A 20,043-nucleotide genomic window follows, 5' to 3' on the forward strand; every position below is an offset into this window, starting at 1 on the left:
TTTAAAAGATCCATTGGTGATGTCAAAGAGCACAGACTCTGTTCACCTTCTGGCCAAGTCGTGATCTTCATCTTTCCTTTTCTGGCATAAGAAAAGAGGTAAGAGGAGGATTCCTCGGACAGCACGGGATGTGTCTGACAAGCCATGAATTACACATCCCTGTGCACAAGGCAATCTGCCACACCCAGCCCCACCACTCTGGATTTATATCCCAGACAGGAAAATGACACCAAACACCATCTCCTGCCAGGCACAAGGAAAGCGCAGAGCTGAAGGTGATTTTCCTTTTTTCAAAACTTACAGTGAGTCTGGCACTGGCATACTGTGTCCAGTATGGGAGGCAGCAGTTTAAGAACTTGAATTGCCCCCAAAAAGCAGAAAACAGCTGAAAAGGAGACACATAGAGAACTCACTTGGTTTCACCTATGAAGGAGACTGAGTAGCTCAATAGCAATATCTAAACAGTTTCACAGGATGAAAATTCCAGATACTACAAGACTGTCCAATCTAGCAAAACAGAAAAACACAGAGCAGTCAGAAAGCCAAAGCTATGGAAATTCAATTTAGAAATAACAGAAATGTTCATTTATGTGTAATACTGCAGGCAATTAAATGTTAAAACAAATTTCCAAGATTTCTCCACCTCTTGATGTCTGTGGATCAAGGCTGGATGCCTTTGGTCTCCCCCAGTGACCAGGCAAAACTTTCTGATCTGCAATAGCCAGAAGGGCACAGCTGACAATTTAATGGCTCTGCCTGGCCCCCACCTCAGCAGAGGTGAGAAAGAAACAGCTCTGCCAGTCCATAAAGATCTATTGACATCACTTTGTGTTTGCACCACTTTAACTGGAAATTAAATTTACATGAACAAACTCTATCCCACACAAGACTGCATATTGTGACAGTTAAATAAAGAGCTTTTTAAAAGGCGCACGTCTCAGGCAATTTAAATCAAAAAAGATAGGTTTTGTTAAAGCTACCAATTTCAGAAAATTAAGGTTGACTAAAACTGTTTTTAAAAACTCCTTTTGGAATTTAATCATATATTGGAAACCCATATGCAGCTGTTTGTGTCACCTGCAAAAAGACTGTATAAAACATAAGCATATGCTTAATTTTACATGTGTGCTTAAGTTCTATGAACTTTAATGAAGTTTAAGCACACAGCAAAGCTTCTCTGAATTTGAGAAAGCATTCCTTAGCATGCGCTGTGAAGCTATTAGGAAATCACCAATGAGAAAAAAAGTAAAATTAAAACTGGCTGATCAATTTTCACAGCGTGAGTAAGCACTAGGTCCAGAAAATAAATATATAACATATTTCTGAGTTTGTTTGCTTGTTTTGCTGTAATAGGAAGAGGTGAGTGCCAAAATGTTTGCAAGGATTCCCCATGAACCTGGCAAAATGTCAGCAAAATGGATGTACAAAACTACATGAAATTCAATAGCTTGGGTTTGGCTTCTGAGGAAATGAATCATATTAAAAATCTACTATATGTCTCACAGCTCAGAATAGGAAAATCTGGACTCTGCCTCAATCTGCACATTTTTGGGGTGGTCAATGGCTGCAGTTCATGGGGCAGGCAGGCCTCAGCTGGGCAAACCCCACAGTCTGATTCACTGGAGAAGGTCCTTGCCTTCAAGAAATTTGCAATCTCATTTTCCAAACCATTAGGCCTATGTCTACACTCCCTTCAAGGCTGCCAGATGTGTCTTGAATTGGATTTGGCTGGCTGATCATGGGTTTTTATTTCTTTTTTAACAACAACTGCCTTGTTCGGACACCTTACGTTGTACACATCTCCTAAGTGGGAACCTCAGCTGAGGAAAAGAGACCTGAATCACACAGAAAGCTGAACAATAATTTCTGCTGCCCTATAATGGAATCCACAGTGTGCAGATCTCTCCTGGGCAAGCTCCAAAATTTAATTTGATACTGTCCACACGCAGATAAATGAGTGTAAAGTGCTGTCTTTCAATTAGAATTTGTGCATCAGAAAAGGTGGTGTCCCCAGTACACATCAGACCTCAGGAAAACAGCTTTTAACTGTGTGCCTGCTTGGGGCCAACACGCCAAACTTCTGCACTGAAAGCATGTTCCTCACCTGAGTGTCTTTAAGAGGCTGACCTGACCCCAGAAGAGCCAACAAGCTGCTCCCCAAGGACAGCCCTACCACCAGCCCTGCACACCCGGGCTCTGCAGACCTCAGCAGTGCCACCCTTCAGGAGCACAGAGAGGGGGAGTGCAGGGCTGAACTGGAGGAATTTGCAGAACCAGAGACAGGGGAAAGCAACTCAGGAGCTGAAGAGGAAGGCCAGACCTTTAATGTGACAAGACATGAGACTGTCCCCATGGCAAAAGAGAAACATGGAGATGGAGAGGGAAGGAGCTGTACTTGTAAAGCACCTTTGTCGCTTACTGACTTTAGCAACACTTGGGAGTTGCTACAACTTTTTCAAACACTTATATTTTACTTCTCTCACCATTAAAGCCAATACTAAAACCATCACATGGTATTTTCCAGATGCTCTTCCTTACCTGTTGTGTGTTAAAGATAATCAACATCCTGCATTTTAATCAGCAAATCAAACAGAAAAATACGATTGTGGAGAATGGTCCTTCAAAGATGGAGTTTTACGGTAGCAGACACTTAAAATCATGTCTGGAACAAATTGCTTCAGCTCTGGCTGCAACATTTCTCATGGGTATTTCTACCACCTTTCAGCTTGCACAGTCACTGTGCCACACACTCCTTGCAGAGGCAACATTTTCTAACAACCAAACCACCCTTCATGGCAGCTGAAGCTGTTTTTTACCAGTGACGGAAACTGAAAAACAGAGACAGGAACCTGTATTTCAGCCACTTCCATTCTTGGAAATTAGATGTTTTCACAACTTCTCCATATCCACATCTCTTTGCTGCCAGATAAAATTTTCATCAAAAATAGGATAAACTTTGCCCTACTCTTTGAAAAACTCCAGGGCCCTAAAACTGAATTTAGGCCACAACTGGATTCTCCAATCAGTAGAGTTCTATTTCCGTTCATCTTTGTCAATCTTGTATGGCCAAAGCTCTTTTCTACACTGCACAGCATCATAGTACTTAAAGCACCCCAAGGTGGGAATCTGACTCTGCTCTGTCACTTTCCAGACTACCACCATGCCCAAGATGCATGGAAAGACTTTGACTTTCTAAACCACATCTTCCAATCCCAGCCAGCTTCCCAGAAAAGACATAACAATTTGTCTGCTGCAGTTTTTAGCATTCCTTCTTGTTACTGACAGTCTGTTTATTTTAGTCTTGCTGCTGCATTATAGTTCCCTAATGCAACACAGGCTACCCAGGATCTGAGACAAGAGCAACTCATCTCACATGAGATTTTCCCTAGGACCTGCTAATCCAACAGCAGACTTAAATAGCGCTCAGATATGAGAAGAATGGGAACTTCTGCACTGGTAATGTTATCTCACTCTGTCCCATCACACTGCTCATCTGCTTTGATAGGAGAGTTCCCACATCTTCATTATCTTTTTATTTTCCCTCTGCTTAAGTAATTCTACCTTAGATACAATGATGTAATTCCTTGGTTTTTGTCTGTCACCAGCCACGCTCTGACAGAATAAAATTGCCTGCTTTTTCTGCATGCTCTCCATGCCTCCAGTATTATTTCCACATTCATATCTCTATTATCCATGGGTATAATCCAGGATACAGATTAACCTCTCTGCAGGTGCCAGCTATAGCTGACTCCATCATTTGCAGTGTGACAGTGTCCCACAGAAATGTGTCCACAGGACCAAAGAGATGCCCACCAGGGTTTGTGGCCTTGAGTACAGCACTGGGGGAGCACGGCCTTCTGTTTGGACCCAAGATGGCATGTGTGCTATGTCTTAACCTGGGAGGGATTTACCTTCATCAGCTCTGACCATCATAAGCAGCAACATTTATGACCTTTCTGTTTCCTCTCACAAATTTTTAGGAGGCCATATACCCTTATTTGCACATAATCTGTACCAGACTTTTGCTTTCTTCTGTTCCTTCACCTCATCGCCTCATCAGGCAGATTCTCAAAAGCTGCCCTGTTTCATCTCTGAAAACATCTCCCAGCCTCAGCCACAGAGCTCTCCTCCCAAACCACGCACAAGTGTGCAGGTCCTGGCACATCCTGTGTGCTGGGTGACTGTATTAAACAATAATACAACAAATACATTAAATAACACAGTAATAAGCATGATGAAAATAATGAGCACAGTTAACTGTTTGGGTCCTTGCTTAATTGTAGTCCTTGCCAAGAGGTTCAGCTATTAAAGGCTGTGTTGCATTATAACATTGCCAAGATATTAATAGCTAGGCAGGGAGATGAATGGCAAGCTTACACTGCACAATTAAAACTTTTCCAGTTTACCCTTTCAGTAAAATTTGTGGTTTATAATAAGCATCTTTGTCTATTCTGAAGAGAGTAAGGATTGGAAAGTTACATGGATGGGAACAGAGGTTCATTAAAGATTTAAAATAGAATGTGGTTTGGCATTGTAAAATAAACATGCGTATAAGATGGGATGCATCAAAAGCTGCCTGAAAGAAGTGCTCAGTGTTCCTTTCCTCTTGTGATCCTGGATCTACTGGTCATGCTACCCACAAAAAGGGATGAAAAAGCAGCAGCGGTAAAATGTGCATGCTTGCTCCCAATAATGTGAAGGTCTGCTCCATATCCCCACTCATGATTCATTTCTTGTACATCTATCTAGAGGATGCAAAAAAAAATTACATATATACACACACGTATAAGAAATGTATGCATTTTATCTCTCATGCATCCCAGTATTCATCAACATACACAGATGTTATATTATTGATTTTTCTCACCCTAGGACCTAGAAGTCCCTATTATAGAGCAAACACTTACTGACCTGTAGAGACCCATTGAGCATTTAAACATTCAGAGAACATACATATTATTAGTTTAAGTGTAACTTAGAGCACAGCACATTCCTGTTTCTCAAACACATGAGGAAGGCAGGAAGGAAACAGATGAAAAGAATTCCTGCAAAGCCAAGGTTTGAGTAAGAGGGTTAACATTACCAGGTAATTTATTTATACTGTTGGACACAGCTTCAATTTAGATAAAAGGCAGATGCTTATCACATGGATTTTAATAAATCAGGTTAGAAGTCATAGAAATCTGCAAAAGCTGGATCTTGAATGGCAAGCAAGGCATACAGACTGTGGCTTTATTTACAGAGTTTCTAGGAGTTACTGATCCCTCCTGCAGTCAGGCAGCCCTCCCAGCAGTGAGAGCTGCCCTGTGCTACCAACATTCCTCGCCAGTGAGCACCTACAACCAGGCCAATAATCCTGATGATTAACAAAATCTAGCACTAGAGGGAGGCTGAACACATGTTCTGCTCTCTTTGGCCTTTTCAGCTTCTCCAGTCATTAAAAGGCAGGTGATTTAAAGCAAACCCAGCACCAGCAGGCAGAGCCCAGCCTCTGAACAGGAGATGAGCTATTTAAGACAGCAACCTCCAGTGGCAAAATTCATGCTCTTTCCTCCCCAGCTATTTGCAAAGATGTGCACCCAAAATTCAGAAATAAATTAAAAAAAAAACAAAACAAAAAAACCCAAAACCAAACAAAAACAATTCCTGTGTCCCGGCTGTTCCTTCAGCCAGTGAGTCAGAGCCCACAGAGGCACCACCGCCACCGCTCGCAGGGAGCGGAGTCAGACAGCCAAACACCTGGCAGCCTCTTCCCTAACAAGGATGAGGCTCCCTTCTCTTGCATCTATCAACACATTCCCACCTTCTCCCAGGCATGAGCACCAAGGAGAAGTGAGACAGGTCTCCTCAGAACAGCCTCGCGGAGGAAGGCACGCACAGAATACGCTTCAGCTTTTCTCCTTCCAAAATTCCTTGGCAATAGGAATTTGAGCCCTTTGGCTGATTTTCTGCACATCACAACAGGATGATACGACCAGTGAGTTCAGTAGGTCTGAATGTGGTAACAGCTCCCTGCCCACGTAGCTGCAGCCCCGCAGCCTCTCCAAGCATAAATTATATATTAAAATTCTTTATATTGCACTTCATGCAACTATTCAAAGTCTGATTGTTTCTTCAGTTTAACCCCCAACCTAAAGCCACTTCTTGACATCTGCTTTGATATATCCCAAATTGGTCCTATGCCCAGGCACTGATGGTGTTTAGTCATTAATTTGCAGTTACTACAGCAATGAGGCTCTGGGATGCACAAGGCAGAATTGCTTTAGGACACAGGAGATCTTGGTCTTATTTTTAGCCTGCCACTGGTCAGCCTATGTGAAGCACTTTCCCTGCTCCAGCTTCCTTATCAGGAAGAAAGTGGTATTTCTTTTGTAAACTGTTTTGTGGCCTGTCAATAACAAACACACTGATAAGAGCTGGGTCTAGCTGGGAAAGAGGTGCCGTCCCAGCTCAACACAATCCTCTCCTTCCCATGCTGTAGTGACATCTCAGACCCCAAAAGAAAATCAGACCCATCTGCAGATGCAGCACGTGCAGTAGAGATCTGTAGGTGGATGTTTTCCCAAGGTGGCCCTTGGCAAGTTGGCTGCTGAGGGTCACATCTGCTTTGAGCCACCCAGATGAACATGAAATGCTGGGCTCTGACCCTCCCCTTCGAAGAGAACTGGTCATTTCCAAGCCAGTAGCACCCATGAGTCCTGAGATGGCCTTCACGAGGTTGGGCATGAGACTGGGACTGGCTTTTCACACAGCTGTGCACTTCTCATCCCTGCACAGCCCTGCCTGGCAAGGAAGGAAGGAATTGCTAGAGCCATGAGTGAGGGTCCCTCTCTGTGAGCAAACAGGGTACTTGAGAGGTGGCTGATGAGAGTTTTTCACTTTTGCTTTCTCTGGCCTGGGCTGATGCCTGTTTTGAAACTAGAAGGCAAAAAAATAATAAAAAACCGCCTACCTCCCTCCCAGATCTATCTATTTCCCTTTGACAAACAGTGATTTCATTTTTCTTCCCGTCCAGAACTTTTTTTTTGTTTCTCTTTTAAACTGAGCCCAGGCCAACGTGGCAGAAGGCTCTTTGCTCATGTCCTTATTTGTCAAACACACCATCACCACACCCTCACCACCATTCTGGGAACAAGTCCTTGGCTTCCCCGGCTGCAGCCGAAGGGGAACTTCCCAACACAACTGTCCCCCAGTCCAAACACACTCTTTTAAAAATAAATATTGCCTTTTTTCTCCCTTTATTTTTTTCCTAAAAAAAAAAAGGCATTCCAGTTAGTAAGAAAAAAGTTTAAATTTCCTTCCCCTTTCCTCCCCACAGCCCTGCTGTGAATCCGACTATGATGGAACGAGCTGGGAAAACAGAAATTACAAGAAAATGCCAGATCTATCACGAAGGTATTTCATGACCCAGCCCTCCTCTAATTTCCATCAGAGCATAAGTCAGATACTAAAGTACCTTTTTGGATTGGATCCTAAGTGGCCAGTTCCACTGTCCAAATAGCGATCCAGAGATAAACAGGTCTGTGAAACCTGGGTATTATTATTTTAACTGCTGCTCTTAAGCTACAGCTTAAACTGCAATAAGCTGTGCAGCCTTCAGCCTTCTGGTAACATTAACACACAAACTGATAATAAACTAAACATTTATCCTGCTGTCCTCATCAACTTAACACCTAGTATAAAAAGCTTTACCTGGAGCCCCACAGCATACATACTTCATAAACTGTCATCAGCACTGTGCCATCTAGCCAGAAATTTCTGACATAAAACTGCTGATTTGATGGAACAGATGAATTTCAATAGATCTGGAGGGCTCTCACCACGTCCATAGGGGCCTAACTATCCCAGGCAGCAGCCTCAGGTCTGGTCAATGCTTAGGAGCTAGGTCTGCTGCTCCAGACATCACATTTAGCAATGGGGAAACTGAGGCATGGAAATTAAATGATCTGGCATTGGAGAGCAAAATCAGCTTCTTGGAGCCAAATACAACACATGTTCCTGAGATCCCTGATTTCAGACAACCATGTCCTCACAGCAGAAGGAGCACAGTCACTATTTGTTCTGCTCCTTTAGCACAAGAACGGCTGTCCAGAGTTGAGAAAATGACTGTGTTTGATGCACAAAGCATTGGACAGCTTTCTCCAGCACCACCTGCCCTTTTCCTCCTCTCTTGGGCTTTATATCTTGCTTCAGCATGACTTTTGCTGCTCCTGAAAGATAAGAATCTGAACTTGCAACACAAAATCCTGCTGGCTCCTGACTTTAGCCCAGACTTCTGCCTGCTCCTGAGCTCCTACAGAAAATGGAAGGGAAAAGGAAGGGGAGTAGGTGACCAGAGAGCACAGATGAAAGACGGGGAGCTGTGTTTGCTACATAAGAGTATATTGGGGTGGTGACAGGCAGGACTGCTCAGGTACAACTGGTAGGCTTACATCATGCAAAGGAATCCTGCTCTGACCAAGCTCTTGCTAAAACCCAACACTAAACACAGCTCCAGTCCCAGTTCCCCAAAGCCAGAGAGAAAAAAGGGTGTGACAAATAGCAATTCCATGAGTTCAGAGGGAAGAGTTGTCCTGCTGAGTGGTTCTACCGAGGGGCACATCCCCGTGACAGCCCCGAGTGACTCAGGGACAGTCTTGGAACCATGGCAGGAGCAATCTCCTTTCAACAAACACACGAGGTCCTCTCCTTGGGTGACCTGGGAAGGGGGAAGCCTGATCCTGAGGAATCCTGTGAGGTGCCATGACCCCTTCCTGGCACCCAGGCTCCCGTGCAGGCACCGTGCTGGCAGTGCCCTGCCTTTGCCAGGAGCCTGTTGCTCCACAGCTTCCCAGGGCGCTCTGGAAGCTCCCCTGCTCCCACCGGGGCCACTCTTCTCAGAGAGATAAAAGACAGAACAACACTTGCTGGGGAATTACTTCATTCCCCCAAGGCTGGGAAAAGCCATGCTCTGCACTTGACAATGTCCCTGATGGCTGCAGCCTTTTCTGGCAAGGGAGAACACAATCCCTGTTAACCCCTTCCTGCTCAAAGGCTGCTTCCAACACTGAGCAGGAAAGCCTTTGTCACAGTATCTGAACATCTTGCCATGGGCAAGAGATCCCAGTAAGCCCATGAGCGAGAGGAATGTTTTCTTTTTCCCAAGGCACAAAGCAGACAAATTGACTCTACAGTTGATGAGAGGGTCAGGAACTAAGTCAGGTCCTTTGAATCCTGTTTAATGTATGTCCGCTGGCCTACTCTCCATGTTCAAACCCACCAAGGGAAACAGGACTGCCATAATCCTCCAGGGCCATCAAGAGTAGCCCCATGTCTGTGGATGTTGTGGTTACAGGAGTCTCAACACCCTCAAACCTAGGCCATGCTCTCTTTGCTCTCACAATTTCTCACAGAAGGCTCTTCCAGATCTTTGGAGCCCCAGTGCTCAGGAAATTTCTAAACACTAACATGGAGGTACTTCTGGCAAGCTCAGCCTCTCCCGTTCCTGCACCAACACCCACACAGAGCAGAAATACAGGCTTATTCCCCAAGTATATTTCAAATTTGCAACCAGACCCATCCTCAGCCTTCCTTTTTCTCAGCTAACAAGACAAACTCTTCTGGTCTCCACTGCAAAGATCAGCTCCTCACCTTGATCACCTTGTCCCAGAAGTCTGAATGCATTTCTCCAGAACGTGCCTAAGCAAACACAAACCTGGCACTCCAGGCAAACCTGCAATACCTGCACAAAAGTGTTCATATCTTTCAAAGGTGTTGAAGGTCTGTCCCTATTCACTTTGGACATCCTGTCATCACCTGATGCATCTTAGAAGTTGCATTTTCATTCAGGTGGCCAATCTAGAAGATCCAAGACAGCAAAAATAGGGTGAAAAGGGTCTCAATTACATCACTGGAGCCTGGGCCAGGGCTTATTTGCTTCACTTAATTTTAGGCATCTAAACAAAGCACTTTTAGGATCAGATTACTGCCATAAAGTCTCTCCACAGTCCATGGAAGGAGATGGCCATTCCAGAAAACAATTCATTCTGGGAAGGTTTCGCTCCCATCCACCATCACAACAGCATAAGGCAATTAGTCTTCTAATTCAAGCCGGATGGGAAAAATCCTTTAATAGCCCAGCAAGTTTTGAATGGAAATATTCCCTGCTTGGGAAACACAGCTTGCTAAAGCTTACTTGGTTATTCCTGACCCATGATTTTTAACCAGAACCTTGCCCCCTCATTTTATTATCATTCATTCATTTCCACTGTTTATGGATTGGTTCTGCACAAATGACAAAATTCTTGTCTTCTTACCTGCACATTGTAAGTAACATCATCCAGAGGGGGTGGGGGGGGAAAGGCACCTTGTGATGATGTGATGTTCCCAAGGTCATCCACAGGAGGGGGCGGAGGAGGAAGGAAGTCCCCTAGGAGAGAGAATGGGAGAATTTAGACTCAGCAGCATTTCCCCACATCATGACATGGATGATCAGGAGGAACGCTGCAACAATTCCAGCTCTGCCCACTGGTTTGTGGCACAGGACATAAGACATTATTTAACCATTAAATGCTCAGCTTCACCCCTCACTGCTTCCGGAGCTGGCTACACAGCTCAGTAACAGTGGCAGATGGCTCAGGGCTGCTCAGATTCCACACCAAAAGGTGATGTGCCACAAGGCCTGAAGGCACCAGCAAGCAGCTCCACAGATCCAAGTTGCATCTGAAACCTGCCACAGGCAATGACATAATTTGCACTAATGAACACCCTGTGTCTAACCTTGCAATGGATCCCATCCGATCCACTTCCCTCGTGTGCTAAGCTATGCCCGCTCTTGTTGATCCCTATAAAGACAGCATTAGGTACTGTCCAAAAGCAGGGATTTCCTGCTGCAGAAGACACATGGAGGGCTGGAGCTGGAGTGCAGAATCTCCTGCATCCTTGCTGCTGGCAGGCAGATGCTCCTCTTCCTATAGGGACTTCATAGTTTCATGTGAAGAACTGCTGGGAAGATCACATTTGCTTCTCAGTAACAACAGCCACGTGATGGGCCAGGTGCAAGCACACATGAATCCACCTCTCTTAACTCTGGACTTTTAAAAAAGAGGGCTGATGTACAACATTTCTAGAATTCAACTTGCTCATGTTCATCTTCCAGAAGTGCTGATGGGAAGACAAAGCACCACATACTGGCTGTGAAGCCATCCAGCATAGAGATAGGAGCAGAGAGTTCTCCCTGAGAATTTCACAGGATGTGGGACCACAAAGGCAAAAGAAAACAAGGACAGAGCAGCACAGGCTGCAGGGAGCAGGACATCAGGCTCTGAAAGCACCTCCTAATGGTGGAAAAAGGGCATTTGCCATTAGCACTGGATTTCTCTCCGGGGAAAGCAGCTGCCTGCAATTTGAACCACTTTGGCATGTTTTTATTTCTTCTTATGAAGATTGATGCTGCAACTAGAACTGTTTGCTGTTGGCTCTTGTGTGTGTAGCATCTGGGATGGAAGGTTTCAGATTAATAAAAGTGTGATATTTCACATATATAGGAACTGCTGCTTTTGGAAGGAAATATGAGCTCCCTACCTGACCCTCCAGAGCTCCATGCAGCATCACACCAGAGGCCCTCAGCACCACCCCTAAATGCCAAGGAGCAGCCTCCAAATTGCTCAGGAAGGTGCTGAGCCAAACCCCTGTGATCTGCAGCCATCTGGGCCACCTGTGCCCAGGTGTAAAGCCCTAGGCTCAGCCCAGCCCAGGCACAGGCACCAGCTGGGCAGCACTGCCAGCACAGCACTTTCATGCTCTCTGCCATGGGAAACAGATGAGTCTGCAGCCCTCAAAAGTTTTCTCTTCTATGTCAAATCACTCTCTGAAAGACACAAACTTCCCCTAGGACTTTCAGAGATATTCTTTACCAGCAAAGTAATTTCTTCCCATTTTCCCAAAAATGAACATGGATGGGACTCAAAAAACCCTTTCTGAATCCCTAAGAAAGTATCATCCTAAATACAGATACTCAAAGACAGCTCAAAAACAACACACTGAAAACTAATTTAAGATGACCATGTTGCTCCAATACATAAAATCCCATGAAACCCACTGGCTCATGCTATTATAGAGTTCAAGATTGATTTTTTAAAAACTTATGTCCAATAATATCTGCAGTATCCTCCTCATTGCCCTATAATTAATCCAATATTTTTATTTCAAATCATGTGAAATACAATATGAAATAAAAAGAAAAGTAGAGAGATTTTGAAATTAATATCAAAGGGGTTAGTTCTAAAAAAATGCTGGGATATTTGAGTGCTTCTTAAACTTTTCTCCTTTGCTCTGAAAATGACCCTCCAACCAGCCAACATGATTTTACAAACAAATTCGACTCCAGCGGACACGGACTTCTCAAGATTATGCTTCAGATGATGTTTCTCAGTTAGTCCTGACTCCAATGCCAAAGACTGCTGTCCCTGCACAGCACATTAGTCAGAAACTCTTGCTTTATTACAACCCTTCAAAACACCTAAGGAAAATCAAGGTAGAGAATGTGCTAGAGGCGATGAGACAGGGAAAGGGGCAGGTTTTGTGCATAAAGAGAAGTCTGCATCTAACAATGACCGTTAGAACAAACATAAACAAAAGATCATTTTCACCCCTTTGGAAGACCCACTCCTGAAAGAAATTTAAAAAAAAACATTGGCAAGATTTTTCAGAAAAGGAGCAAAGGACAGAAAAAGAGCTCTCTCCTAGAGTTTGGAAGGAAACACTTCTTTGCAGTTTGAGACAGCTGGCTCTACCACATCCCAGCCCAGCTCTCCTGACTCCATCCTGTGTTAGATAAGCTGCTGGCTCCACTCTCCCCACAAGTGGGAAGGTTTTTAGACTGGGAAGCAGAGAGCAGATGCCTGATGAACTGGGGGGACCTTGCAGATGTTTGGCCTTTTCCTGGTCCTCTGCGAACAGCTGGACCTTTCTCTTCCACAGCTTTAGTTATTTATTCTGCCACTGCGTCTTCCTCTTTCCCACACACAGCCACAGGACCCGGTGCTGTTCCCATTGCACTCACGGGAGAGTATTCCCTCGGATGCAGAAGGGAAAGCTGTCACTGCATTATTATTATTGGCATTGCTGGAAGCCTCCCTCTGGCAGAGAGAGAAGAATGCAAAGACAAAAATCTGTGTCCTCAGCAGCATATGATTCTGGATGATGTGGGGAATAAACAGTTCTAGGTTTGAGGGAGTAAAAGAGTAAAAGAACATGAAAGCCAGCTTACACTCCTTTTAAGCACAGTGTCCCTACAGTGCACCTTTGGGACCTTCTCTCACCCCCGGAGCTTTGTAAGTCAGATTTCACTTACTGAGAGCTGGGCAAGCTGTGGGAGGAGGCAGGAAAGTCCATGTCCAGGCAGAGCATGTCACTGCCACCCACTGCTGACCACCTTCAGTGTCACAGAGCGAGGTGGGAGTCATGTGGGCAAGGGACCATCCAGGTCCGCACAGATGCACCAGCAGCCACAGCAGAATGGGGCTCTGGGGTTACCAGTTAACCATGGGCTGCTGGAGGACACATCCCACCCTCAGCACTCCCCTTCTCCTGACTGATTTAACTAGGTTGTGCCTCTGTGAATAAGGGATAAGGTGGGCAAAAGGCTCATTAGTATTGATTATTGTTCAGCACAAAGACCAGCATTTTGGTTGACTTTCACCTGACAGCAACCTGAACACTTGGATGTATTTCAGGTTATGAGAGTGACTGCACTGAGTTCTGTCAACAGAGGTACCAAGGCATCTGCAGAAAGCAATTCATGCTTCAAGGCAGGTGAGGAGACTTGCCTTCCAATGGCAAGTCTCTCCATGGAGGCAGCCTGGGCCAGGCATGTTTGGAGGTAGGAAATCACACCAAGACACAGCCTGCCTTCAGCTCTTACAATGAGAAATCTCCACCTGTTACCATATGTTTAAGAAGAGAAAATAAATAGTCCTTTGTTGCACCAGCTACTCATTCCCCCTTTGTACAGCTGTGAGCACCATGAGTCAGCCTACAAAGGGGCTGTGCAGTGAGACACACGCCCAGCTCGGTTATTTCAGATGCGGCGGCGCAACGTGCCGTGAAACCACAGCTCTGAGCTCTTCCCTCAGCACCCGTGCAGCTCCTGCGCCGGAGCATCACCCGCTGCAGCCACCAGGGACAGGGCTGCCAGCCCGGTAATGGCCCACCCCGAGCAGCAGAACACTTGAGTAATGTAAATACAAGTAATTAAGCAGAAATTAGGTGAGTCCATCGTGGTTATGTTGGGAAGCAATAGCAGAGCCAAAGGCAGAAGTGATGCCTCCCAGGCCCCAGCCTGGCTGCTGGCTTCGATCAATCTGTGCCATTGTAGATGCACTTGCAAGGTTTTAATCCACCCCAAAATCTCCCCTCTTATGCTTTCCAAGGAGCTTTAAACATTTCACTATTACACTTCTAAATATACAAATATAAAATTGTTCAAAGACAACAGACACCTACATCGGCACAAACCTGTCAACGTGAATAGAAACTCACAAAATTTTTGCCACTGGCTGCCTGATGCCTTTTGGGTACAAGCTGAGGAAAACATCCTGTTTCATGCAGCAAACACCATTCTCACTTACAGGCTAACCTTTAAAATTTTAAGTGCACTTCACTTTTTGCTGGGATCAGGCTCACGTCTCAAGTCTTTGTTTCCAGGAGATATATTTGCCAGCCAGCAAATGAATTGTAGCACAGTAATTGCCTCCCCCCTTGACAGACACAGTTGTTTAGACATGAAGATTTGCAGCTTTGAAACTTCTAGACTTGAAGAAGAGCTCACATCTTCAGTAAATGAGACTCTTTGGGGGAAAAACACAGAAAAATATGAAAAAGCAAAACACCGTATCTTTCACAGAAACAATAAGTTAATTAAACCTATTAAACAAAAAAAAACTGGGCTTACACTGTTCTTCCCAGATCTCTGGCTGACATCTGAGGACTATATGTCAGATGCTGATTTCAATTTTCTCCTTACGAGCAAAAATAACCCTTTCTGATTGTCATCTTGATAATTTCTGATTCTGAAGCTGGTTTAGAATCAGTTTGAATCACCTGAGAAACACAGCTCGGCCCTGACTCAGAGACCAGACTAAGGACAGTGATGGAGAGAACCCCCATTGATGTGTTTCCGTTCTGATCCAGATTCCATTTGGCAAAATACTGAGCAGACAGGTACTGCTTGGTCAAGTATTTACCTTCTGCTGCAGAAAACCAAAGCTTTCTACATTGAAACAAGTAAGATTTACATCTAAACCCTAATTCATTGAGCACTAGGCTAAAATCCTGTTGATGGAGGCTACCATGAACCTGTATTCCACAGTGACCACTGCAGGAGCCTGGAGAATATCACAGTATTACTATGTGGTCTGGGAAACCTCCTACTGCAAAGTGCCACCACAGGATTTTTATAGAAAACTTCATCTAGATGTGACCTGGTGCCTCCTAGGTGTGAACATACATCTTACTAAGTTTCCCAAAGTGAAATGCTACATTTTCCTGTAGCATCTGTACTTAACACACATCACTAGGCAAGGAAAACACACAATTAAAATCATGTTTTGGCCCCAACCATGCTGTGAGGAGTCACTGACACCATGTCAGTGCAGGGGAAACTGTTGCATGATGACACACCAGCTCCACAATCCACCTAAATATACCACATTGGCCTGTGATTCCTAAAATAAAGCAGCTCCAACAACCTAAAGCACTGTTTAAATTACCACTCTTACCAATCACTAATGCTACCATTTAAACTACTTGTGCTAATCAGCTACTGTATTAATAAGCATGAGGAAGGAAAAAAAAACCCACACTGGCTAATTTCATCCTCAGCATTTAAAAAAGGAATACTGAGTCTGTCAGGTAGTGGCACTGAAAATTTACTTCACCACCTGCTAGCTGAAATATTGCTTTTATGGATTTACATTGTATTAAAAGGTCACTGGCTGTTTAAGTCTTAAACAGTTTTAATCATTCTAAAAGTCTCTTAACAGTAAGAAAAGGAAGCTCAGAACAAACAGCAGCAGGGATTCTAATTAAAAGGACCAATTCATCTAATTTTATTTGGGGTTAATTATTCAGGATTCACTCTCTGATGTGTAAGGAATAGCAATTAGTAATTTTAGTGATTTGAGGAACATTGGAGGTGTAATCAGTTAAAATGAGTGAGTGTTTACAACACAAGATGCTGAATTAGTTTCTCCCAGCTGGAGAACAGGAACATTAGTCCCCTACAGTTCAGGACTATGAATCGCAGTCCTGCTTAAAATATTCTCTTTAAATTAAAAAAAAACAAAACAAAACAAAACCCACCACATGCCAACAATCATCTGATAATTTTGTTTACTACATGGAAAGTCAATAGGAAACGTGTACCATGGCAGCTAACGCATCCTCACCTCCACCTTCACCCTGACATCCAACTATTTAAACCGCTGGGATTCACTGGAAACAACTCCCAGCAATTTTCCTATCTGCACAGCTCCAGTCAGACTACCACCCTCTCACCACACTGCCTTTCACCACAACTGGCTGAGATAATGGAAGAAGCAGCCTGTGAAACTTTGAAATGTTAATTAACCTCAGTGGTTAAATATACAGAGGAAAAATGACCGTGCGATTAACTTAAAACCTCTAGGTACAATTCCTCCTGCAAATGCAAATGCAAATCCAAAATAGCTCTGCTGGAATCATTCTGGACTTCTTCCAGTGTTACTAGAGACACAATAAGGTACTGAAGCTTTCAGAAGAAGCAGATGAGACTCTGGTGGGGACAGAGGAGCCACCTGGGAGAATGCCAGTGGGAAGATCCAGCGTTGGCTGCTTTGACATTCAGGTCTGAGCTGAGGCAGCAGTTCAAAAACCATTTTTTACTCCCTCTCAAGAGGTAACTGGGTTTTACCACCACTCAGGCATAGCCAGTGGGACTGGAGCTGGACCCCTTGCAAGTTTGTGGCCACAAGTTTGTGACTGTTAAAAGGATCAGCGCTAGCACATCATGCCACACTCACTGCAAGTGATGCAGCTTTTAACGAACAACTTAATTTAGTACAAACAGATGCTGTCCTTAGTGTTCTGTACACAGACCTTTCACTCCAGCTCTGGTCACCAACACGGGAAATCCCCTCCATGCCAGCTCACTCTGAACTCGCTGGCCTCCCTCTCAAAACACCCCAAAGGCCGTAATTAGCACGAGGGTAGGAGACAAGGGTTCAGTTCCCCAAATTATGCAAAATATCAGCTGTTTCACCACAGTGGATGCCCCTCATTGTGAAAACAATGGGGTTTTTGTATGTTTCCATTCAGCTGGTGACTGTAGACACCAAGTGCTATCCCCCCTAGCAAATTCCAGCCAATGCTCCTGCAGCCCCAGTGGTGGCAGGGAGGGGCAGGCAGGTACAGCCCTGCTGGATTGTCCTCCCACATGCACATCAGCTGAGCTTCCTACAAATCAGACTCACAACACACAAAGCACAAAGCCATCGGCAGAAGGCTGTATATTGGTCTTTAGCTTATTTTTCCATTCAACTTTGGGGCAGAGCACTCCATCTAATGCCCCACACCAACCTCTCTGCCATAGATATGACTCATGGAAAACACAACAGTCCTTTAGTAAAGCTTAGCGAAGGACCAAAGTTGAACTGATGCAAGAAACGGTCTGTGGAACTTTAAAACTTCAATAAAAATCTGTGCTAAAATAGAAGGTGGAAGAAGACGCATAAGATTTAACAAAAAACCTCTAAGCACTCTTCCCTGTCACTTAACCCCACTGTGTCCCTGTACACCAACATAAAAAGCTTTCCTTTGCCTTCCCTGCAGTGTTTATTTGTAGAAGTGAGCATGAAGTTCACCTTACTTGTGCAGCAATTAGTACAACAAGATCTCACTTTCAGCTGGAGCTGCTCAGATCCAATAATGGGGACAAAAGAAGTTCTGAATGATTTTTTAAAAAAAATGACAGAAAACAGCCTGGTATTAGGGAGGGATTTCCATATAAACAAGTGAAAATCAGGTCATCTAAGTCAGATGAGAAAACCCTGTCCTGGAGAGGAAATGGGCTACATTCCCATGTACCATCCTTCTCCTCGGAGAGTGAAGTGTCCATGAAACAACTCAGCAAGGGAAATACCGCCTCACTCAGAACAAACTGGAACAGGTTATCTATTTGTTTATTAGATTATGGTGTTGAACTCATTTGTTCATTGCTAAGAGCTTCTGACAAGAGTTGACATATGCATTAATTTACTAAACAGGGCTGTTGTGAAGGAGTTGAAAAAAATGAGACACTGGATTAGGACCTCATTTTCCCTGGCTGCTATTGCAAAGCACAGTGAAAGGGAGTCTGTTTATTTGGTCAGTCTTCTCCCCTGAGGCCACAGACAGGGAAGATGGGAACCATGTCCTTAAGACACAACCTATCTTATCTTCAACCAAACCCTCTCTATCCCTAGTGATGAAATACAAAACACTACACAGATCACAAAAAACCCAAAACATCTCTCAGAGCTCTTCATTGCCAAGGGACTTCCTTAAGCTTTGGAAGCTGCAGCCAACAGTTTTAAGCAATGTTGGATTTATCTTTCCCTATGCCTGTTTTTGTACTGTTTTCCCATTTTGAGGGCGAGTTGCAATCTGAGCAGTCAGAGGAAACCCATGTGCTGCAGCCTCAGCAGTGGCCTGTGCTGCAGAACATCTGGAAGGACTGGATCCATTCTCTTTGCCCAGCATGCAAAGGAGAGGGACAACAAAACCCACTGCCATAAGCAGACCATTCCTGGAGGAGGGGGTCAACCTCCTTCAAGGTGTTCTCTTCACTGAGTCTTCTGCTCCTGGACTGAGAGGAGTAAAACCACCAAGTGGGAAAGGCAAGAGCAGTGCCCAGATGAGCTGATCAAACAAATCCCCATGGACTTGTTTTCAAACTGGGTCACTCATCCTTTGGGTACTCCCATCCTCTTTGCCACCCCTCCCTATGTCACACTTACAAACATCTAGATTTGGAAGATGACAGCAAAATGGTTCTTCATCAAATGTATCTCAGTTCACTGTTTACACCAATACAAACAGCACTGGCTTTTCTCCTTCCACTGTTAATCAGTGCTACTGGGGAGCAGAAAAGCATCTAGATTTTCTTTCTGCTATCAAATTAATTGCCTTCTAATTCACTGGTGTAACAGCTGAATAGTAAATTACATCCTTAATACCTGAAGATAATTTAAGATAAAATTAAATGTTAGATACATAGAATTTACCTCTATCATATTTTTTTCAAAATAAATAGCATTGCTCCATATCCAAATTTTAGTGATGGACTTGGCAGTGTTAGGTTAATGGCTGGACTTGAAGATCTTTTTCAACCTAAACAATTCTTTGATTGTAAATCAACATATCTAAATATATAGAAATATATATTTATATAGAGTGATGGTGGTTTGGTTCCTTTTGCTAGTACCTACTAGAAATGTCCCCTGTGATCTGGCTAGAACATGGAACAAAATCAGGATTAAAATCAAAAGAAAATAAAAAAGGAGGGTTGTATCTTTCCCAGTAGGAGGTGCTACCTGGAGGCACTCTTTACCCTCTATACTTGTTGATAACAGAGAAAGTAGAGAAGAAAACAAATGATGCAGACTTTCTCTTCTTTGAGACGAATTGTACTTTAAAACACTGATTCACAAGCTTTCCATACCAAAGACCATTTTCCAACACACCAAAATCATTATACACACTTATACTCACCATTTTTGCCACATTGTGAGCAGAAATGCTTTAAAATTTACACTTTTGCATAATTCAGCAAAGTAACTGGTTAGGAAAAAACACGCTAAACTGACCTTTCAGACAAGTAACTACATGTATTTTTCCATATTCCAAAAAATCTCCTACCAAGAATCATCCCATTCTTCTGTCTAGTCAGAGCCCAGAGCTCTGTGGTGGGGAAAACAAGAGGGGAGAGAGCATTTCCCATCAGGAAAATAAGAGTGGGCAAGGAAGAGGTGAATGACAGAGGGACAA

General features: G+C 44.0%; 1 protein-coding gene across 17 annotated transcripts in view; it reads right to left on the reverse strand.

Annotated features, from left to right (window-relative positions):
* Positions 1-20,043, reverse strand: part of LPP (LIM domain containing preferred translocation partner in lipoma) — a 337,428-nt gene that overhangs the window by 173,896 nt on the left and 143,489 nt on the right. For all 17 annotated transcript variants that reach the window (XM_088061257.1, XM_088061253.1, XM_088061262.1 and 14 more), the window contains one exon: positions 10,296-10,408. In XM_088061257.1, the coding sequence (XP_087917383.1) occupies positions 10,296-10,408 (113 nt within the window). The remainder of the gene's footprint in view (positions 1-10,295; positions 10,409-20,043) is intronic.

This window comes from Pseudopodoces humilis, chromosome 11, assembly GCF_049639895.1.
Source record: "Pseudopodoces humilis isolate 2021_Gansu_Grassland_sample_001 chromosome 11, ASM4963989v1, whole genome shotgun sequence".
NCBI classification, from domain to species: Eukaryota; Metazoa; Chordata; class Aves; order Passeriformes; family Paridae; genus Pseudopodoces; species Pseudopodoces humilis.